Source organism: Harpia harpyja, chromosome 1, assembly GCF_026419915.1.
Source record: "Harpia harpyja isolate bHarHar1 chromosome 1, bHarHar1 primary haplotype, whole genome shotgun sequence".
Taxonomy (NCBI): Eukaryota; Metazoa; Chordata; class Aves; order Accipitriformes; family Accipitridae; genus Harpia; species Harpia harpyja.
This window is the reverse complement of record NC_068940.1, coordinates 43,703,457-43,726,177: the sequence shown is the minus strand read 5'-3', so window position 1 is coordinate 43,726,177 and position 22,721 is coordinate 43,703,457. Positions and strand designations below refer to the sequence as shown.

Sequence of the window (22,721 nt, the reverse complement as noted above, 5' to 3'; positions counted from 1 at the left end):
TCCAGGCTGATACTAGCTTCTTTTCAGTGGGAACCTCCATGTAAACAGCCTGAATCTGGGGGCCTGTCTCTGATAGGAAGAAGCCCAACATACTAGATTTGGATCTTCAGAGTTTGGGCACTGGACAGAGAACTACATCCTAGAAGCTGTTCCTCATGCTGGTACTAGTATTCACCTCAATAGACCATTCTTTAATTTTTAGTCCACCACATTTTGGCAGAGGGCTTTGCTTCTGCTAACAATGCCAGCTTTTTTTATCAGTCTTCTGCCAAGGAGATGCCCCTGTGCTCAGAGAGGGACTGGCCCATGCAGATTCCCCAGCACATTACATCTGATGGAAATTTAGGATTCCTGGGTTGTGAGAGCAGTTCTTCCCACCATACCTGGAGCTCCTTGATCTTCTTCTGCAGCTGAGCCTCAGTCACTTGCCCATCTTCAATCCTTGAATTCAGTTGACTGATTTCAAAGTCTTTCCTGTACAGAAGGCAGGCAGAGCCTCCGGTCAAACACTGTCCTGCCAAGTCCCTCTGGCTCCTGAAGCCAGAGGAAGATTGTTCCCTGCACCATAACACCCAGGTCCAGAGGACAAATGCACGCACACAGGAGAGGGACTGCAGGGATAAGAAGCAATGCATGGACTGCTCTGAGGGAGGGTTGGAGTGGCCAAACTGGCAGACAACCTGGCTCTCAAGTTTTCCCTATGAGATCCCTAGGTGTTGTTCTCCAGTTCCCCAATGAGAATAGGACATGGGTGATGAAGTCTGTACTTGGAGCTCAGGTCCCAGCTCTGCGTTAGGATCCTGCCAGGCAAGTCTTTCCTCTCCAACCCCATGCACGGAGGAAGGTCTATAGCACCTTGATCTATTAGTCTGTGCAGCTGACAAGCTCCTCAGCATCTCTGCGTAGTGCCCAGCAAAACTAAGCCCTCATTTTGCCTGGATTGATCACACCAGCAGTGCTCACATCCCAGCAGCCCCTGCAGAGGCCACATGTCCACTTGATTTAGAGGTGGGCATTGGCCTGGCAGAGTAAGCACGCAGCCCAGGCACATATCACACACTTACTTTTTGAGTTTCTCCTCCAGCTGCTGTTTGTCATTCTCCAGATCCATTACAGACTCTTGTGTCAACTTCAGGTCTCCTTCAAGCTTCCTCTTTGCTCTTTCCAGGTCCATGCGGACTTTCTTTTCTTGTTCAAGAGAGCTTTCCAGCTGGAGAATGAAGAAAGACAGGATAGGGAGGGAAAGGAGTTTCTGTAACCCCAACCTTCTCCATGTCCATTGCTGTGGGAACTTCACCCAGCCCTGAGAGCCAGAGCTATTTCCTACCTGGTCTCCAGTCCCATTCCCTCAGCCCAGGACTGCTCTCCATGAGGTACTCTAGACCACCCCTTGGTTCAGGGGCAGTTTGTCAATGGGGTTATTCATCAACTGGCCATATTAAATGTGGATCTGATAACAATCCCACCCTCCAGATCCCACTCAGGGACAGCCTTTGGGCTTTCCTGGAGGTGTGACTCTCTCACTTCACTGTCACTGGCCTATGACTCACATCATCCACTTGCTGCTCCAGTTTGACCTTGGCTTTGGTCAGTGTGTTGACCTTGTCTTCCTCAGCCTGCAGGTCATCCAGGGCCTGCTGATGTGCCTCTTGCAGTGCTTTCTTCTCTTTCGTCAGCTTGGCAATGATCTCATCCAGAGCAGCCATCTCTTCAATCAGGTTTTTAACCTAGATCAGTGAGGTCAAAAATTGAACACATCTTCTCAGAGAGAGGGGATGCAAAGCTAATACAGCAGCCTGACCCACGAAAGGCAGGAGTCCATGATCAACAGCAGTTTAGCACCACAGCAGCAGCCAGCCCCTCTCTCCTTGGCCAGGCTGGTTCCACCAGGTGGTTTGTCAATGCCCCAAATAATTTGCCATTGCACAGAACCGTTTGCTCATACCACTCCTGGGCAATGAGGCAGGACACCAGACGGTTTTGCCCTCTCCCACACCTCTTTGCACTCTACCCTGCCCCAGCTCCCACACACCAGCAGCCTCATCCCTGATGTTTCTCTTCGGTGCCCCCACATGCACTGAGGCCCCAGGGCAATGAGGCTGTACTCTGCAGGGAGGGTCAGTTACCTTATTCTCCGTGGCATGCTTCTCCTTCTCCACCTTGGCCAGCGTGATCTCTAGGTCATCGATGTCCTTCTTCAGCTCTGCACACTCATCCTCCAGCTTGCGTTTCTTGGCGGTGAGGTCTGAGTTCATCTCCTCCTCATCCTCCAGACGCTCTGTCAGCTCCTTCACCTTGGCTTCCAGCTGGATCTTGGACTTGATCAGCAGGTCACAGCGTTCCTCTGCATCTGCCAGGTTGTCTTGCTCCTGGGATGGGCACAGGAGAGCCTGTGGTCATCCACTGCCCCAAGAACATACCAGCAGGCTCTCAGCCATGCTATACTGGCCTAGAGCTGAAGCTCTCCTTGTGGAAGAGGATCCTGAGCAATCCTGAGGTGCTCAGGTGCACAAAAACAAGACAGCTCCAGTCACTGCCCATTTTCAAAGTCCGTGGGGCAACCACTAACACTAACCCAGGCCAAAGAGCTAATGGCAACTAAATCTTTCCAGAGGAAAGAAACACTGGAATGACACTTCCTGGCATAGAAATGGCACAGATTAGACACAGTTTGGTGAGCAAACGTTGCCATCCCTCCCACCCCCTTGTGAGGAGATCACCCTTTCCAGAGCCAGGGGAGCATGAATTGCCACAGCAGCTCTGAGATGGCAAGTCTGTGATGTTGCTTTATGTTTGCACTTGAGTTTAACATTGCATTTCAAACAGATTGTGGCAATGAGGGGGTCTCAGAACTGTAAAAGGCTGAAGGAGGGAGCTAGCATGCTCTGCTCCTTCTCTCCATGGACCCTGCACTATCTTTACACTTCCAGAGAGAGGGTGAGGCACTCACTGCCTGCAGCTGGAGAGCCAGGTCATTCTTCTCCTGGATCATGGAGACCTGCTTCTCTTCCAGTTCCTTCCTCTTAGCCTCTGACTTCTCCAGAGCCTCCTTCAGCTTCTGGAACTCCTCCTTCAGGTTGGCCATTTCCTTCTCAGTCTGAGCAGACTTGAGTAAAGGCTTAATCTTGAAGAACAGCTTCATCCAGGACCAATTCTTGACAGCATTGAAGGCCCGGATGTTCCACTGGATGGTATAGAGGGCTTCCCTGGAGGGAATGGGTCACAGCATCATCATGGGTGTAGATTCCCTATGTCCCATCCTCACTGCAGCAGAGACCTGGCTTTTGCAGGCCTGGACATGGCTCTATTCTCTGCCAGCTGGACAAATGGCAGTATGTTGAATGAATGGCACATTGTCTGCACAGTGTAATGGCCCTAGTGGGATGGGTGGTGTGTCCTGGCTTTGAGGTCTCTTCACTCCAGATCCGTCTGAATCTTTCAGTGGAAACCAAAGGCTCCCCCCACCTAGATACACTGACCCTACCAGGCCCATGTCAGACCTCTTACTGGTCTGCCTCCTTCCCTTCAGGACAGGGCTGTACTCAACCACCACCAGCCATAGTCAAGCCCCACAGGTCAAGCACACTGAAATGTGCAGAAGGAACAAGGAGACACACAAAGTTCTGCCTCTTCCCCCCCACAACTCTACCTCCTGCTGATGATCTTCTGATACTCAATGCGCATGAGGTGCCCACGGATTCTGGCCTGCAGCATGGTCAGGATCTTGGCCAGACGCTCATCTCGCATCTCTTCCAGCATGCCCAGCAAACCAGCCTTGAAAAACACCTGCAGGCAAGAGAGGGAGAACAGAGTCAACAGCAGAGAGGACAGAGGGCCCGGGGGTAACATAACCTGTCAGGCAGACCTGGGCTACATGAGGCCCAAAGCAGGGATACACAGAACAGCAAGGGCTACACACTGCAGGTTTAGGTGCCCTCCCTGCACAAACACCCACACTCTGTGCTGGTTGGAGGTGCACCCACACAAGGCACAGGCACAGCTGGGCACCAGATCTCCCTGCCCTGAGCAGACTGCATTCCCCAGTGGGGACTAGCTGCTGTGCTGGGTGGTATGAGGTCAGGCAGCAGTGACCTTCTGCTCAGACCTGTTTCTTCCCAGTCTGCATCTTCCTATGCCGTCCTCAATCCCTTCAAGGGCCACATGCAACCTGCAGAGTGCAGGGCTTCAGCAGGGCTGTGGCCAGGCAGAGAGCAAGCTGGGTGCAGAGAGCAAACTCGGATTGCAGAGAGACAGGAGGGGCAACGTCTCCCAAGGACCAGCTGCCTGGTCTCACCTTGGTATGACCAAACTTGTACTGTGAGTGGTCCAGTTCAAGGGAGCTCAGCAGCTTCTCTGTGGCCTTCCTGCTGTCCACAAACTTGTCATCTGGAATGGCTGCTGGATTCAGGATACGGTAGCTGCATGGACAAAGCAGAGGGAGGACATGCAAGAGAACCCCAGAGGGTGCACAGAGTTGATGGCTCTATTGTCATCCCTGTACCCCAATCATGCCAGTTCCCCCCTGGAAGCATGTCACTGCAGCACAAGCTGGAGCCATGTATGAACCAGGAGCTCCAGGGCACGGTGTGGGCTCTTCTGCAGGGCAGACACCAGGGAACCCTACCAGATCTTAGTCCCTGAACACAAGGAAGACTGTGCAGGAGGAGACCACTGGCCTTACCATGCCTGGTCAGGCCCAGGCCAAGCAGTGTGGATGGGGCCAGCTGGAGAATGGCAAGGATCCCAAGGGTAGAGAGAAATCTGAGCCAGGATCGGAAGACCTGAGCCTTGTCACCATCCACCTGCACCAGCCCTGCATTCGGCATCTCAAACATCACCAGGCCTGCTGTCTCATCACGTGTGGCACCAAACTATCCATGTTTGGCAGCACAGAGCCAACAGCAGGGCTATCCCAAACTGTACATGCAACTGGGTGTACTGTGGTGGTTCAGATCAGCCCTGCACAAGCTGGGGAGCAGGTCAGAGCCAGGGCAGTCTGTCTCCCCTCAGAACATGTGTGGTTTGCTGGGCAAGGAAGAAGAGAGAGTTACCGCTGTTTGAAGTCTGCGTAGAGGATCCTGTTGGGGAATCCCTTACGGCAGATGCGGATACCTTCAAGGACACCATTACACCGCAGCTGGTGCAGCACCAGGAAGGCATCCATGGCTCCTATGGGTGAGAACAAAGATGGAGCAGACACTCAGCCCAAGAGGACAGGGGAAATGGAGCTGCAGCATGAGCCTGAACTCTGGAAACAGCCCGTGGTTTTGAACATGGGTGTTAACCTGTCCTGTAGGCCTATGCTGAACATCAGTGCTGCAGCCTGGGCCTCGGATGGTGGAAGTCAGCCTGAAAGACTCATCCGTCCCTGTTGTTATACACAAGTGCCAGGCAGCCCAACCATCAATCCACAGCCAAAATGGAAGCCTGGCAAAACTCATTCTCCCCAGCAGAGGAGACTGGCATGGGTCACAGGGGTTTCCACACTGAGATGGGGCCAGGTCTCAGTGGCAGCAGAACTGCTGCAAGAAAAGGGTTGGGGAGAAGGTGGGTGCAAGAGTCCCTGCTAGCTCCCACATGTGGATGTCACCCAAGAGAAATGCCAGGGTGATGTCTCAGTCTATGCATACCTGGGGTCTTTGTCTCATTGGGGATGATGCAGCGGACAAAGTGGGGCTGAGTGGAGCGCAGGTTGGTCATCAGCTTGTTGAGATTCTCCTGTAGGGCAGACACAGGGGATGAGGCATGAGGTGACAGCTCTGCTCCCCTACAACACTTCTCTCCAGCCCCTTCCCCTCACAGGTAGGGGGAGAGCAGACACTGAGAGCCCCTTACCACTCTTCATGAGAAAGGGGGAATTTCCTCCTGCTTGGCTGCTCTCTGTGCTATCCTGCCAACGGGACATCCCCAGCCCTGTAGCAGGACCACTGCCTTCTGCCAGGGTGGGAGCAATAGCTGAAGGGACTGGGCTGGCAGACATGCCAAATGGCACCTGCAGGTTTTGCTATGCCAGAGAGGACCCAGATGCTTCCCAAGTATTCGTAGGTAAAGTTTTGCTGCAGGGGAGAGCCAGGAACACAGGACTAAGCATATTCCTGGTATACAGCTCTGCTGGTGCCCGTCAGCCCTGTGCTCAGCACCCTGCAAATCTCGTGCTGGCATCCACATTGGCTGCAGTCCTCATCTCATCAGGTTTTCCCTGCACCTCCACAGTGCTGCCCATGCCCTTCAGCCATGACAGAAGGCCCTGCTGATCCAGCCTGGGCGTCCTTTTCTCTCCAAGGCAGGGCTCAAGCCAAGACATGGCCCTGCCTTTTCTTGTGGGAAAGGCATCTGCACCCTTGATCTTTCCAGGCTGCCTTCCCCTGCTCATACAGGCTCAGCCTGTCCAGGACCAGCTCGGAGAAGGGAACGCCTTCCCACAGCTCCATGTCATCATGGGCAACTTCTTGCTGCAGACACCTTTCCCCAAGGCCTGTGACTTGTCCAGTAGGAAGAAAGTCACATGTCTCCCTTAACAGGGGCTCTGACACAAGCGCTGCCCTCTTTGAGCACCCTGTCACCACAAGGCAGGACACAGCTTTGGGTTCACACACCCTTCTGTGCTGTTTTCCAGTTGCTTAAGCTCTGGGGTGGACAAATAACTCCTGTGGTGAGCATGGGAATGGGGTGGGGGGGTGTTATCCTGAGCTGTAAAATAGCTCAGGTCACCTCCCTGGACAGGACAGCAGAGAGCTGCCTGCTCAGAGACCTGTAAGATCCTCCTCCATTTTCTTCTGCCCAAAGGCTGTCCTTCCCGCCGACAAGAATGAGGAGAGAAGTAGCACAGACTTAAAGTGATGTTCATGTAATACATTATCTAAACATCACTACAAGTCTTAACTGCCGCTCTCTCAAAGGCGAAGGAGCTGACGGGCAGTGCAAGCATCACGCAGGCAGAAGCAGCACAAGCCTCAGCTCAAAGGGAGCCATTGCTCCAGCCTGGAGCCTTGTGTCCTTCCCTAGCAGCACGGGGACAGGGCTGGGACTCTGCCAGGTACAGACCCCTTGCCCAGGGATGAGAGGGTGTTAGCTTTTGCTTCATGGTGGTCCTTCAGGAGCCCTGGTGGTCCTTCAGGCCCCAGAAGCTCATGTGCAAGATACCCCCGAGTCTTGGTAGGGAAGTGGGACTGATACTGGGACCCTCTGAGCATGCTTCCCTCATGGCCTTGGATGAGGGGCTGGCTCTTACCTTGTGCAGCTGTGACACTGTTTGGAAAGAAGCTGCCTTTTTACGTTTCTCCTTGGTCCCTGGCTTGTGAGGTTCCTCTGTTGGGTTGAAATATTGATTAATTACATCAGCAAAGCATCTGCTCGGCTTGGAGGACTCAGGAGCACCCCCAAACACCTCTGAAATGCCCACAGCCCCTGCTCTTTGTAAAGCAGAGATGGTAGTGCCCTGCTGCAGAGCAAAGCCGCAGACCATCAAAAACATCTCCCACAGCACCCAGCTCTGGGTGTTGCTCCTCAGCTCTTGGTAATAGGAGACCCCTTCACACATCCCATGTTATGGGGCCATCAGGACAGCTCTACAGCACCACACAAGTTCAGCCTGGTCCTAACCACCCGCCTAAAGCCCCTAGGCCAGCACTGCATGTCCAGAGTACCCAGCTACCCAGGTCAGAGAGGTTTTTAGGGGTCAATGTGGGTCTTGCCTTTGCACAGGCTACTAGGTGCAGGAATGCTGCACCAACAACTGGGCGTGGGGGTGAGGAGGCTTTGCTGCAAAGGGAGGGAGAGATGAAGGTCAAAAAAGGGATGAGGTTATTCCTCACCTGAAGTAGAGCTCACGTAGTTTTCATAGAGAGAGGCCAGGAGCTTGTTTTGGGATTTTTGGAAGACGGACACCACTGTCTCATTCAGGGGGTCCTTGTTCTTGTCCAGCCACCCAATGATGTTGTACGGCACCTGTCATCAGGGGAAAGAGGCAAAGGTAAGACAGCCCTGCAAGGGGGAAGGTGTGAATGCTGTGGAAGAGCTGACAAGGGACGTACCACACCAGCATAGTGCACTAGCTCAAAGTGGGCCTCGTATTTCCGCTTTTTATCCGGCCGGGGCTTCTGGAAGTTGGGTGACTTCCCAATGTGGTTGTCATAGAGCTTAGCTTTGAATGACATGTCAGAGGCTTTCGGGAACATGCACTCCTCTTCGAGGATGGACAGGATTCCCAGTGGCTGCAGGGAGAAGGTGATATAAAGAGGTCTGAGCTCAGTGTTGCCATGTCCCATCCCAGAATGGGAGCTTCTCTGTGCCACTGGGCAAGGTGAGGCAAGGCTTGACTCATTCAGGCAAATGGTGCAAGACATTGACCATGGAGCAATCTATCACTGATGTATTTGAGGCTGCATCTGACCTCCAGGCAGAGTGGGACTGGCCAGGCCTGCAAGACATGGGGGCTTGCCCAGGTCCATCAGATTGTTGAGAAGGGGAGATCCTCTCCAGTATCCTGACAGGTTTGCTCCTTTCCAAAAAAAAGGTGAGTTTCTTCCACACAATGGTGGAAATCTTTTATACAAGCTGCTCTGAATCAGCAAGTACTCAAGTAAGAGGCACAGAGGGGGCAGCAAGTGGGTAGGAAAAAAGGGGCAGAGATCACTGTTATCTGGAGAAAAAGGCTGCACCAGGTTTTGTGGCTCACTGGTGTGTAGGAACAGAATTTCTGTGGTTTCATAATGTCAAAATTTGTGTCAAAAAGGACTCAGTGGGCTGGAGGCTCTGAGCTGTAAGTGCAGGGAAAACAAAGTTGGTCATTTGCCACTGACTGGGGAGGGAATAATTTCATTTCTGGTAGCAGAGCACTCCTCACTGTTCCAGTCTCGCAAACAAGCTGCCTACCAGAAGTATCACTCCTGTGCCCCGACTCATGCTTTACCTTCTCAATCAGGTCGATGCAAGCTTGCAGGTCCAGGCCAAAGTCAATGAAGACCCATTCGATGCCTTCCTTCTTGTATTCTTCTTGCTCCAGGACAAACATGTGGTGGTTGAAGAACTGTTGCAGCTTCTCGTTGGTGAAGTTGATGCACAGCTGCTCAAAGCTGTTGAACTGCAAGAACAAAACAAACCTGTGTCAGAAGGAGGAGCTCCAGATGTGAAGGGATTCGCTCTTCTGCTTTGTCTGGGTGTGAAGAGTGATCTCTGCTAGGCTCAGCTGGATTGCTACCAGAGCAGGTAGCTAGGAATCATTGGAGATGTGCCCACAGCAATGTTAGAACAGTCCTTGTGAGCAGCCTGTTTGCTCCAGATAAATTAATTCAGACAAGAGCTCTTTTTCTTATCAAGGCCAGCAGTTTCTTGGGGGAGATAGACCTGTCAGACACTAGGGGACTGAGCTGTCTAGCTACAACATTCCCCCAAAACCATTGCAGAGGGCCTGCAGAACTCACGTCAAAGATCTCGAAGCCTGCAATGTCCAGTACTCCGATGAAGAACTGTCTGGCCAGCTTGGTATCTAGGGTCTTGTTGATCCGAGTCACCAGCCACTTGAACATGCGATCATAGGTGGCTTTAGCCAGAGCTCCCACAGCATAGACAACCTGCCAAAGCAAATCATAGAGCAAATCAGGTCATGAGCACTTATGCTTCTCTCTGCTTTTGTAGGAGCTAGAGGCTGAAGAATAGAGCTCCCCTTGGCACACAAAGGACAGACAGACAGACCCAGGGAATTCACGGCTACCGTATATGCTCCACGATTAGTTTTCACATGCTCACAAGTGTGTTCTTGTGTCCCTGGCCTGGTCTTACCCTCAAAGGTTTTAGGATACAGATTCAGTCTAAAGTGATCTTTTCAGAAGCCTTGTGCATGGCAGGAGCCTACAGTTCACTTTGGAAAAAACACCAGCTCCTAAGGTTCTCTTGAATTTTATTCAAGGACTGGCTTGCACTATTCGGGCCAGGTTTGGGTTCCTGTGATGTGGCTGGAATCTGACAAGATACATTTTTCGTGCATTTGAGTCTCCCACAAGATCGGTTTAGATGAGTTTTAGATGAGTATTTAGAGAAGTTTTCTACTTTCCAGAGCTGAACTCTTCACAGGAGTGTGACTGTGTCTGAAGCAGATCCATAGAAACTGGACCTCTTCTGGCTGTGATCCAACCCACATTTCAAAGATACTGCATTGAACCTTCAGCCTTGGTTAATATCCAAAATTATCTGCCAGCTCTGCCACCAAATTTCCCAGCTGCTAAAAGCCAGTAACTGTGGATACATCTCCTCATGCTGCTCTGGAGTCTCCTCCTAAACCCAAGAGAGTCAACTGAAGCACCAGTCGCCCTGTGCAGAGAGCATTATGCAATGGGCCTCCCCGTAGATGAGTCACATACCAGCATGAGCAGGGAGCCTGTGTCCCAGCACACTCACCTGTTCCACATTCTGACCTTTGGTCACGTATTCATTGCCCACTTTCACACGAGGATGGAGCAACCCCTTGATGAGGTCAGCTGAGCTGATTCCCATGAGGTAGGCAGCTTTGTCAGCACCTGTAAAACAGTACAAAGGCATGAGGAGCCAGCAAGAAAGTCCCAGGATGAAAAAAAAAAAAAGAAAAAAAAAACACCAGCTCTTCTGCTGACCAGTGCTAACTATACTAGTTTTTCCACCTGCTCCAGAGTACCCTCCAGTGTCTAGTGTGATTTCCCATCTTGGATATTGTATGATGCTTTTAAAGTCTGGACCTCCTGCCTGAGAAGTTACTGTTTGGAGGAAATGGCCATAGCAGACCTGCTGCACCTTATCAGGTGCCTATCAGGTTTTTGAGTCTTCTTGATCTGGGGATCTCTTTGCATTTTCCAGTGGAAGCTTGGATTCCCACGCAGTGAATTTGAACTGACCAGAAGAGAGGTGACCTTCTTGCTTATCTTTCATAGGCTCCTAATAACAGATTGTAGGTAGAAAATCACCTTTGTAGGGAAATCACTGCTAGATCAAAATCTTCATTAATTACCAGGTAGCAGCTGAATCCTGTGTTGACATTCCTGAGGCAAGGGGAACTCTTCCTACATGAATGTTAGCATGACAAGGTCCGATCCAGGTAGTCATTTCTGCTGGATCCCTGCCTAAGCTGATGTACAGTTACTGTTTAAGCCTTCCAATTAAGTGATAGGGCTCCCCCTTCTCATCATTCCACATGCTGGAAAATCACCCTCTCCTTGAAGCTCGCTCCATTATGCCTGGGAGCCAGGCATAATGCAGCGGTGCAAAAGTAATAGAAAATATTTGAGCTCTGACTTTTCTGAATTTTCAGATTTGCTCTGCAGTTTGACTCTTCTCTTAGACCTATGATTTGCATTGGATTTTCCTAAGCAACAAACAAGAAGTATTAGACAGTGACTGTATCCTACTCTAAATGCTCTTCAGGAGGCTGTGACTTAAGCAGGTCCTTGCAATCCTGATCGTGGTCTGGCTCATATTCTGTGGACAATCTGCTCTGGAATGCTGTCTAATGAAGTGCAAAAGAAGAGGTGATGAAGGGCAGGAGAAGGCTGAACTAGGTGAAGCACAGCCAGGGTGTGACAGCCTGTGATGTTGCTGAGGCAAGTCTGATGCAGATGAGACCACCTAGTGCTTGCAGAAAAGGCTGTCCTAAATATGCCTGCTCAAGGACAAGCCCCTTTGTGCACCTACAGCAGGTCCTAAGACAGTGTGGTTGCTTGGGATCATGGTCACTGACCTTCACAGACCAGGCCAGGGAAGTTATCACAGTCTGCCCTTGGAGGAATTTGCATGCCCAGCCCAGGCTGGGCAGCTCTGGCAGCCTGGAGCCAAACTCACTTTCAGTGCCATCAGCCTCTGCCTGCTCTTCTCGCTGCTTTTGCTTGAACTTCATATTGCCAAAGTGCATGATAGCCCCCACTATTTTATAGGAGCCGTATTTCTCATCATTGCTGAAGCCCAAGATGTCCATGGCGTGCTGAGGAGAGACAAAGCAGTATAGATAGAACAAAATGACCACTCTGAGGCGAGTCCTCCCACCATCTCCTAAGGCGCTTTCTCTGTCCTGGGGCTCTGGACAGGGTGCTCTATCCAGTGGGCACCTAGCCAAGGAATCCTGTCCATGGGATTTTGAATGTGAGTCCAGCTCCCACACGATCTATTTGAAAGCAAAAGGATATCCTAGCACCCACAAGCAGGAGGTTTTCCAAGCTGAGGTCTCATCTTCTCATGGGAGCCATGGGAAGTGCTATGTGCTACAGGCCCTTCCTAGTGCAGGGAATTACTCTCCCTTCTGTGCCTGGAGGAGGCTGTTGATGGAGATCAGAGTCACTCTGCTCTTTCTTGTAGGCTCACAGCATGTGTAGAGCAATGGCCAATAAACCAGAGGGAACTCACAGCTAATTTAGAGGGACACAGAAAAGCCAGGACACATCCCCATGTCTGCCCAGAAGGAGGTGGTGCCCTCCCCCAGGCCCCTGCCTCAGGCTGTGCAGTGTGAAGGAAGTACACATACATCTGTCGCCATGAGTTCCTCGCCGTCATCCAGGTTGTCCACAGTTGTTACACCCTGAGAGCAGAAGTGGTAGTCATAGGGGTTGAGGGAGAGCAGCAGCATATCTGTTGGGGGAAGACATGCAGAGGTTAAGGCCGGTCTGACAGAGACAAAGCTGGGGCAGAGGGGCAACCCTGAACACAGAGGAAGAGGTAAGGCTTCACCAGCCTCAACTAGAGGGTACCAGCCAGTGGGAGGAACAGCCTCTTCAAGCCCAGGCAGGTCCACACATGGGTCCATCTCTTCTGTGATGTGCCTCCTGCTTGCTATCTTAGGATATGGCTTGGCTGCAGACTGATTTAGAAGTGGCCATCCATGTCCTTGTGACCACCAGATAAGATTACTGCTCTGCACAGCTCTCCAGACCTGCCTAATAAGGTATTGTTCTCGAGCAAGCAACAAGCTCAAGAGCCTACAGCCAAGAGGCTGACCACCCCAGGGGCCTGTGCCAGCCATCTTTCTGCAGTGTGGAAAGGTTTCCTGTGCACTCTGTGTGACCTGGCACCTGGAGAGCAGGGCTGCCTGATGCATATTCGGGTCAGCTGGGACTGTCCTGGGGAACACATCTAGGATATGTCTACACTAGGGCTGTTGCTGCAAGTGAGCTCTGCAGCTGTTTTCAAGCTCACCTGAAACAGGTCATCTCACTAGGGTGGCTGAAGGAGCTCAGAATAGGCTGCAATACACTTCCCCCTACCCCAAAATGAGTAAATATCCAGCCTGCACATGCTGAGGTCAGTGCTGTACCCATCACACAATGAGGACTCTATGCAAGGCAGCTTTGCAAAGCATGCTCCCACCCTGCAGATAGACCCTGAATGACCACTTCTCTGCTCCTAGGCAGTTGCAGAAAGGGCTTTACTCTGGTTTCTCAGCCTGTGAGGATAAAGGAAGCTGGACTAGATGACCTCTTGAAATCCCTTCCACTGTGAATTATCCACCAATCCTATGATCCTGTGCAGCTAGAAAAGCATTTGAGGGCAGTACCTGCATGGTGAGCTAGGTTTGCTCAGTCCCTGTGGACTCAAAGCTGACAACAGAGCTCTTTGTGGCTATTTTCAGGCCATCATGCTATAAAGGCTATGCTGCAGCTTCAGCTGCCTTACCTTGCAACTCTGGTTTCTTCCCAGAGAGGATCTGGTAGTAGATGTGGTAGCTTCGCTCTTTGGGTTGCTGGAAAATCACTCTTGATTTTTCCAGAAGATCTAGAATCAAATAGGGCAGAGGGGTTAGAAGAGGGCTTGTTCTTTCCCGGAACTGACCCAGCATTGGCACAAATAGTGAGATGAAATCCCTCCCCACCGCAGCTGGCAGGTGTTTACTCACAGATATCAATGTCTGCAGAGGCCAGCTTCCCTGAGGGGCCAAAATGGATTCGGATGAACTTGCCCTGAAAACATGTGCAGGAGGTAAGTGCTGGGCTTGGCTACACAGGTACAATTCTAAGCAGCTCCTAGACATCTCAGACAGCTACAAGACACTGGCAATTTCCCACTTCTTAGGCTTCTGCTGATGCCAGGCAAGTTACTGGGCTCTGTGAGGGGTAGGTGGGTGAAGTTCTCTAGTTTGTAATGTGCAGTGGGTCAGACAGCATTGCCTAAGGCTTTAAACTCTAGGCAGGCAGAAATTTCACTCACAGCAGATAAATCCCTGTCCTCAGGCCTGTTCTTAAAGCTAAGCACTTCTGCTGGGGAGTGTGATACTGAGTCTGTCGGCAGCCTCCTGCTTTGTGATGTGCTGAGGAATATCACCCAAGAGTGCCTCCTTTCCCTCAAGGCACAAGAACAGGCATCAAGGCCACCTGTGGCTGATGAGCTCTGCATCCCACAGCAGACCCAGGCTGGGCCTAGCAAAAAAGATGCTGCTCCCTGGAAGTGGCATGCTTGTCTGTCCCAGCTCCAGCGCTCCAGGCTGTGCTTACTGGCCCTCTCAACTCTGGTCCTGCAAGGGACTTCTCTCCAGCCACAGGCTGTGACACCAGGGCGATTCATTCTGACCAGCACACATTTACTGCACCGATGTAACCAGAAGAATCTTGGCCTCAGCAGTCCAATCCCACTAGGAAGCAAATCTTGCTACATGCCTTTGGCTCACACCATTCAAAAACACAATACCACAACCAACGTATTCAGCTTACATAAACACAGCACATTAGCTCTCTGTCTTGCTAAGACACTTACAAAACGCGAGGAGTTGTCATTTCTTATGGTTTTGGCATTGCCAAAAGCTTCCATAGCTGGGTTAGCCTCAATGATTTGATCTTCAAGGGTGCCCTGGAAAACAAAACCAAAGGATATATCAGCTCCCACCCAGCTGGAGGGGATCTGTTACCAACATCACAGGGAAACAGAGAGTGGGGCTCTTTGCACCATCTGCCTGCTACGCTCGTTAGCTGTCTTTAAGAGCCTGCGGCTCCTGAGGCATCTCCTTTGTCTTATGAGGCTATGCAGCCCAGTTTAGGGGTCAGCAGAGCTAGGTTTTGCAGCAGTGCTCTCTGTGGGCTTCTACTTGCCTAAACTGGTCCCTCTGAAGGTCCAGGCTACTGTTCCCTCTGCACACAGGAGTCCTTAGCCCCTTTCTTAGGCTGCTACAATATGCAAACCAAGAGCAAGCACGCACTGTCACCACAACAGTCTGAAGCAGGCTCTTTGACTCTGCCAGGCATTTCCTCTTCCACCAAAGCAAGGTCTTGGACAGTTGAAGTCATGGCACATTGCAAAAGAAGACATCCAGAAAACAGGCTTGATCTACAACTCCCTACACCAAAAGCATGCACAGCAGGGTCACAGTGTGATGGGAACACGTCACAGGTCCTAGCTGGCATGATCTGCTGAACTTACTGGAGCTCTCCTGAGCAAGCCCCGAGATTAATCTTCCCCTAACCTTGTTTTTCCATTCGTGTTTCACATGTACAGTTCAAAGATAAAGAGACGGTCCCCACCTAATGCAGGCAAAGCAGGACAAGAATTCAAGGAGAGAAGCAAGAGGCTTGTGCCAAGCCACACAAAGGACAGTGGGGTTTGACAACAGTAGTAGAGTTTGGTGGCACAGGCACATGCAGAATTTTTCATGAGAGCTTTTGCCCGTGCTCTGACACATTACAGTCCATAGGGCTTTCCTTAGGTGGGAAACATCAGCTCTGGGTTCTGCCCACCGAGAGCCATGCTGTCTTTTCAGTGTTGGGCCCTTGACTGCTCCCCACCTCTACAGCTCCAGGCATGTGAAGGGCAAAAGAGACAGGGAGCAGCTCTGAATCACAGCTTTACTAACAAACTGTATTTTGTCACTTGGATAGCTTTTCCTCTGTTATCTTTAAATTCAGCCTGATCTAAAATTGCCTGGCCTGTGGGATTCAATGGGGGCTGCCCCAGGACCCACAGATTCAGCCCCCCCAGCTATCTCACTCTTAGTAAGTTTGCCCAAGTGGTCTGAGACTTGTGTTAATGAGCATCCCCCAACAAAGACTGTGCTTCAGCTAAAGGCTGTCCCTCAGTGCTCAGACAGATAAACTGAGGGCCAAGGACATACAACTGAGCTGCTGAAATGGCTGAGCCCTTGGGGCGCTGGGAGCACCAGGGAGTGAGCCTTTGCTGGATTTCTGAAGGCACTCAGTTGTTTCCTTGGAGCTAAACAAGCACCTCAGATATGCACCCCAGAGAAGGACATCAGCTGCCTGCAATGTGGTGGGCCGAGCCAGATAAGGTCTTTGCAGAGGGTGGCATGTCCAGGCATCATCAGGGCCCTGGTCTGCAGCCAGAGCACAGTACTGCCCGTGGCAAAGAGGCTCTTCCCCTGCCCCTCAGCACCACTGCCTTCAGCGGGGCTTCGAGGCTGGAGGGGACACCAACGGCTCAGAGAGTGGAGGCTTCACCTTATCTTTGGAGGAGCCCACGCCACCCCCAGGCAAACACTGTACTGGTTAGAAATGAGTGTTTGAAGAGTAATGATCCCTTGAAGGAGAGGTTGGAGTCAGAAAGGTAGAAAGTAACTAAGAGATGAAACACCAAAGCTTCAAACTATGGGAAGGTGGGCGGTGATACAAAGCCAAGCAGAGAACTAAACGCTGCCCAGGTGCTGGGGCAGCCCTTGCTCCCAGACCCAAGGCAGAGGCCCCACACAGGCATTCCTCATCACCCCACCATAGCTTTGTGGTGCAGCAGAACTCTGTCCTCAGCATTAAAGATTAGGAGTCTCCAACACTTACCCCAGTTTTAGTGGCAAGAGCTGCCTAGAGAAAGGAAAGAAAATTGTCTTTAGAAATCCAGAAAAGCCAGGCAAGAACCACAAGAAGCATGGTCAGAAAAGCAGGGCATGACCATTTAGTGCCAAAAAACGTCCAAGAAAAAAATGGGAGGATTAAACTTTATAAGAGATGCCAAAAAGTTGTTAAATAGATTAGGTCAAGAAAATAAAGAAATGCATCAAAAAGCAAGAACAGTTAAATCCAAACCCAAAGAAGAGTAAAGAAAATAATGCTGAAGTATTGCTTGTCTGATACCTAAAGCAGCCAGTTTGCTTCTACAAGGGAAAAGCAGGCTGGAGCCTCAACGTATCAAGAAGAAATAAGCAATTGCAAGGGCAGCTCAAAAATAACCAGCACCAGAAATGCAAGAATCAAAACAAGAGCAAGAAAAGCACAAGGTAGAAAAGGGTCAAAATGAACAAGAGGAGAAAAAAAGGAGAAAAGGATGAAAAGCAAGGCTTAAAAGAGGCAAGGTGGGAAATGGCAGGTTTACTCCATTGTTTTAATGCTCCTTAGGAAGAAGATCTGTGGGGTGTTGAAGGAGGAAGAGAAAATAAAGACGGCATCTAAAGCACCTCCTCCAAGCTGCACAGATTGAGCAGCCACATAAAAAAAATCCATTTCCCCTTGAGCAGAATAATTTCAAGCCTTGCTTGTTCAAAAGTCAGGGAAAAGCCAAGCCCTGGGTGGGTCAGACCAAAACACGCTTCCAAATGCAAAAAGTTGGGGGAAGAAAAAAAAAAGTAAAAAGAAGAAGAAAGGGGAAGGGGGGGGGGGGAGAAAAAAAAATAATAAGAAAGGAAGAAAACAGCAAGAACTTGTTTCAAAAGAGGGTCTTACTAATTTCTTGCCCGGTGTGTCGCCCAAGGCTGCGACAATGGCAAAGTACTGAATGACCCGCTTGGTGTTTACAGTCTTACCAGCACCAGATTCTCCGCTTAGAGTAACAGAAATACACAGATCAAGGACATGAGGCAAAGAACAGGCAAAACTTCAAACAGAGAGACCCTGCTGATCTGCTGCCCCGCTCATCATGCCAGGAGGGAGAAGCAAAGTATCGGAGGGACAGGGAGGCTGGCACTATCAAGCCCCTCCAGTCTGGGGGTGCACGTGCTTGACTTTGGAGCGAAACCCAGCTCCGTCCTCGCTGTGTCCTCCGGCTGCAAGCCCGGGCTCCACCTGCCTCCTCGAAGGTGCCATGGGGAGTCAGCTGCCCGCTGCAGATATGGCAGGAGGTGCCAGCACCCACCAAGGCTGTACGGCCCTGGCCCCGGGGCTTCAGCTGTCCGGGATCAGCCAGGAACCAGCCTCCCCTGCTCCCACTCGGGTAGTTTCAGCACACCCTGCTTTGTTGGGGGTTCTTGGAGATGGCGGTAGCACTGTGCCGGGGTGAATCCTGCCCAGGCGAGCGTGGGGGGTCGGCGTGCCTGGCGCGGGGTGCGGGTGGCCAGCGGGCCCCGCTGAGCTCATCCCTATAGTTAGCTGCTCTCCCATTGTAATCCCAGGCCACAAAGAGCCGGGGGGGAGCCGGGGAGCAAAGCCGCCACCGGACACGTGCCAAGCATCTCTCCGCAGCCCCTGCCTTTCCTAATTAGGCTATGGCCGAGGCTAAAAATGTCCGTGGCTCCTGGCAGCAGCATAGGGTCCTTTAGTGTCCTTTATATAGCCCTTATCTATATGTCACTTGAAATCAACCTGGCCTACACCCTCCCACGTCACCCTCCTCCCCCGCCGCCGCCCCTCCGGCTGCCGCCATCTCCCTCTGGCCTTGGCCTCCATCTCTCCTTCCCCCCGTGGCTCCTCGGAGGACGCTGGCGGTCGGGGCGCCCCACAGCAGCTCCCGCAGCTGTCGGGGTGCGGGGGGAGCCTGCCCGCCAGGCCCGCGCTGGGCTTTGTCACCTGGCGCGGCGGCGGTAGGCTGGGCGGGAAGGGACAGGGGGGCCGACAGCTGCCGGGGCGGGAATGGGGGGGACACGGCCGGGGGGGGCCCTCCTGGGGCACGGGGTGCCTGCCCGCGGCTCCCCCGGGGAGCGCAGTGTGGGGGGCCTTGACCGCTCACGCCAGGGGCCGGGCAGGGCAAGGGCATGGAGGGGGCACTTACGTGATGAGCATGGACTGGTTTTCGCGGTCTGGAAGAGAAGAACGGGCATTAGGCCGGTGCCTCACCCCCTGCCCCAGGATCCCAGACCCCCCCAAGATGGGGGACCCCAAGGTGAGGGCTTACTGCGCAGCATGTCATTGTAGGCATTGTCGGCGATGGAGTAGATGTGCGGGGGTGCCTCGGAGCGCCGCTTGCCCTTGTAGGCTGCCACCGACCTGCGCGGTGTAGACGGGCAGCCACTTGTAGGGGTTGATGGTGACACAGAAGAGCCCCGAGTAGGTCTGCAGGGAGAAGGGGGGGCAGATGAGTGCCCCGTCGGGTGCCCCGATGCCCCTTCACCTCCCCACCCCACAGGGTGAACCCCCGTCGCCCGGGGGCTGTCGGCTTACGTAGATCATCCAGTGGGAGTAGCGGCGCTTCAGGTTGTAGAGCACAGAGGCCTCATTGAGGTGCGTCAGCATGGCCATGTCCTCAATCATGTCGAACTTGGGGGGGTTCATGAGCTGCAGCTCATCCTCCTTCACCACCCGTGTCTGCCGGAGGAGGGGGGACATGTCAGATGGACCCCGGCACCCACCAAACACCCTCTTCCCCAAAACCCGCCAGGTGGACAGGCATACCGACAGTCCTATGCTGGGGACAACCCTGGCCCCGTGCCTGCTGTCCTCCCGACAGGGTTGCCCTCCATTTTGGGGTAACGGGGCTACGGCAGCCCCACCAGCACCCTGGCCACAAAGCCCAGCTGGCACAAGTGAGCCCCAGACCCGCTCCCTCCCCAGGGTGACGGGCTGTGGCCGAGCCAGATGGAGGGGGTCCAAGCTGGGGGGCACCAAGATGTCACCCCACAATGTGCTCAACACCCCCGTCCTGCGCTCTTCTTTGCAGCCTAAAACCCTGTGGCAGCATGGTCTTTTGCTCAGAGAGATCCCTGGTTATTTGGGCAAACAGCTGAAGCCTGTACCCCATCACTTATAACTGGATTTACTTAATCCTGAGAAGCCAAGCGCTGGGAAACTATCACATTACGTATCTGGCCTGAATGGAAGAAGCTGGATTTAGCAAATGGTCTCTTTGATAAAGATTAAATGAAACCTTTCAAAGAGGTTTGTTTGGGGTATTTTTACAGGTGAATATCAAGTGTGTGGTGTTAAAAGGTGATAAGTATTAAAAGCGGGAGGTTAGATAGAAGGATAAGGGTGGGGTTATGTCTCTTGAAACTGTTTCTGCCGGAAATGCTGATCCAGTGAAAGCAGATAGAGTTTCAGATTTTGTAAATCCATGACAAATTGTTAAAAAAGACAGTTTCAAGAGGGATCGGCAAAAAAGGTTTGGAAACTGCTTTGTTTGCAGAAGCTGAAGATCTTTTAAACATAAGAATAAACTTTAAATTTATACCCCCTGCCCAATAAATTTTATTTTGGAGAGGGCAAATTTCTTTACTTTTTTTCCCAGTTTCAGACAAAAATATTTGCAAAGCCTTGACACTTTTCAAAGACGATTACATATGTTTCTTTTAAATTCGGCAGACATGAACACTTCTCAGTGCCATGCTGGCTAGCCAAGAAATAGAAATAATAAAGTCTACCATTTACTGCCTGGTCAGGTCCTTTATCTTTCTCCCAGTTTTGCACCAGCGTGAGTCTCTGCACTGCAATGAAGTTGCGGGGCTGTGCGACTCCCATAGCCAAGAAAGGAATATTAATTAAGCTCATTTGCAGCTATTTGTACTGGATGTTATCTTGACAAGTAGCAGCTCATCCCTGCTTGGTTTGCCTCCCTCCCACTGCTGGAAAGCTGGAGCCTCACCACCAGACATAGCTGGTCCTACCCCTTTGCCCAGTGCCTGTTCTCCCAACAGCACCGCTCACTCCACTGCAAATCCCAGCTAAAACGAGCAGGAATTGGCCAGTTGGCCGCTTACCTCTTGTTTCAACCTTCGAGATGAACCGGGCAGCGGTTCAGCATTGCAAAGGGCTGCGCTGGGGCAGGCGCTGCCTTCAGGCAGTCCTTCCTCCCATGGCTGGGAGCTGTGCCGGGCCAGCCCGACTGTCCCCCTCCGGTCTGTCTTGCACGGTAAACCGTGTTTGAAAGCAAACACTCAACGGGAGATGCTGAACTGTTGCCACTCTTGGCAAGTAATTGGCCTACGTGTCCTGACACACTGCTGTGTGTGTCCCCTCGGGGCATGACTAATCACCGAATGTGGAAGCGTTATCAGCAAGAGCTCAGCTAGTTTCAGACATGATCTTGTCACACATATCCCCCCCCCCCCCCCCCCCCCCCCCCCCCCCCGTCTGCACACACTTGCTCTCCCTTGGAAAATGAAAGGTATTTTGCTTACTTCCTTATTTTTGGTTTCCACAGTGACTTTGCCACCAGTGCTTTCTTTGATTTCCACTTCAATATAAGCTTCTTTCTCATCCGGGATCCAAACTCGCTTCTTTCCTGGAGAAGGGAAGGGAAGGGAAGGGAAGGGAAGGGAAGGGAAGGGAGGGGAAGGGAAAGGTAGGAAAGGAAAGGAAAGGAGAAAAGACACAAACCATGTTGAAATGTAGGAAACCATTTGAAATTGTCAACTGAAAGCCACATGAATGCAGTCAGATAACACGGAAGGACAGTGATTATTCCTTCCTACGTTCTTGGTCATAGGAGATGATTGGATTTCTTTGCCTTCTTCATGTTTGGCAGCTGTTTAACTTTGCCAGGGTCAACTTTTAGCCTGACAGAAGTCTGCTGCTTCACGTGTGCTTGCACTCAGACTGTCATGAACAAAGACGGTGAGAGGAAGCAAAACTCTCCCCATTTGCTGAACCAAGAGGAGCAAGTTGGGCCCTGGAGCCTGAGCATGGGGAGCTGCAGTACAGTGCAGTGGCTGGGATGGAGCAGACACCTCCAAAATGAAGTGGAGCTGGAGAAGGCTTTCACACCAGTCCCTCAGCCCATCTCCCTCAGCCCTCCTTCCCCTCAGGGTTGGGGGAGATGAAGGGCCATCTCCGCCCACACCTCAGCAAACAAGGGGAAAGTAAAAAACCTGCTTTTCCTACTTCTGAGATCTTCCTGTCCTCCAGGGTGGTGGGGGCAAGTCTGCAGAGCCTGCAATACCATGAGGAGCAGCACTGGGAAAGGGATGGGGTGGTCTCCAAAGAGAGCCATGGCGAAGGGGCTGGCTTGGGGCACACACACGGGGTTGTGCCGAGAGCTGCCTCGGGGTCTTACCATCGAACGGGATTGTCTGAAGCTTCAGCTGCTCTGTGTAGCTTTTCCGGAGGTATTCAGCAGCCTCCCCAAACACGCTCATGTCCAGCATAGACATCTTGCCCGGCTGGAGGAAGACTTGGCAGCAGTGAAGGAAGAGTGAAAGACACCTGAATGCTGAAAGGAGGGAAGGGACAAGGAGTCAGTGCATGGGGAAAGCACTCGCCGCTGGGCTGTAAGAGCAACATGGTCACCAAACACGCTTTTAAATTTAGAGAGTGAGAGAAGATAGTGACAACAATACTAGCTAATAATAACTAACTATAATAACAAGACAATTACTGAACACTTTCCCTTCTGCTGCTATCAGCCCCACACTGCAAGTTCCAGCTGGGTAAGCTGGCATTGCTTTGGTGTCAAAATCTACAGTCACATTTTAGGTGTCACCAGAGATTGTCAACGACACCCCTTTTCTTGATAAACTCAGCTAAAACCTATTCCAGCTCTACAGACCTGTTGGAGCCCTGGTACCCTGCACAAAACCTCTGCAAAGACCCGGGTCTGTTTTGCAGAGCAATATTGCAGGAAGGTAAAAGCAAGACTGGAGGTATTATCCCTGGGAAGATCCCTTCTAGAAGACCGCCGTGACAGCTGCTTGGAAA

At 51.8% G+C, this 22,721-nt stretch overlaps 1 protein-coding gene across 1 annotated transcript in view; it reads right to left on the bottom strand.

The window, feature by feature from the left end:
• MYH7B (myosin heavy chain 7B) overlaps positions 1 to 22,232 on the bottom strand; it is a 28,772-nt gene extending 6,540 nt beyond the window's left edge. Inside the window, 28 exon segments of the mRNA XM_052789922.1 lie at positions 384 to 474; positions 1,065 to 1,210; positions 1,551 to 1,727; positions 2,127 to 2,369; positions 2,951 to 3,206; positions 3,650 to 3,786; positions 4,295 to 4,418; positions 5,052 to 5,169; positions 5,631 to 5,718; positions 7,232 to 7,308; positions 7,815 to 7,947; positions 8,034 to 8,213; positions 8,912 to 9,082; positions 9,423 to 9,572; positions 10,396 to 10,514; positions 11,806 to 11,944; positions 12,482 to 12,585; positions 13,627 to 13,725; positions 13,847 to 13,910; positions 14,701 to 14,793; positions 16,725 to 16,748; positions 17,604 to 17,700; positions 18,865 to 18,892; positions 18,988 to 19,075; positions 19,077 to 19,145; positions 19,254 to 19,397; positions 21,206 to 21,309; positions 22,081 to 22,232. Coding sequence (XP_052645882.1) covers positions 384 to 474; positions 1,065 to 1,210; positions 1,551 to 1,727; positions 2,127 to 2,369; positions 2,951 to 3,206; positions 3,650 to 3,786; positions 4,295 to 4,418; positions 5,052 to 5,169; positions 5,631 to 5,718; positions 7,232 to 7,308; positions 7,815 to 7,947; positions 8,034 to 8,213; positions 8,912 to 9,082; positions 9,423 to 9,572; positions 10,396 to 10,514; positions 11,806 to 11,944; positions 12,482 to 12,585; positions 13,627 to 13,725; positions 13,847 to 13,910; positions 14,701 to 14,793; positions 16,725 to 16,748; positions 17,604 to 17,700; positions 18,865 to 18,892; positions 18,988 to 19,075; positions 19,077 to 19,145; positions 19,254 to 19,397; positions 21,206 to 21,309; positions 22,081 to 22,177 — 3,360 coding nt within the window. The 5' untranslated portion in view covers positions 22,178 to 22,232.
• Between the last annotated feature and the right edge of the window lie 489 nt (positions 22,233 to 22,721).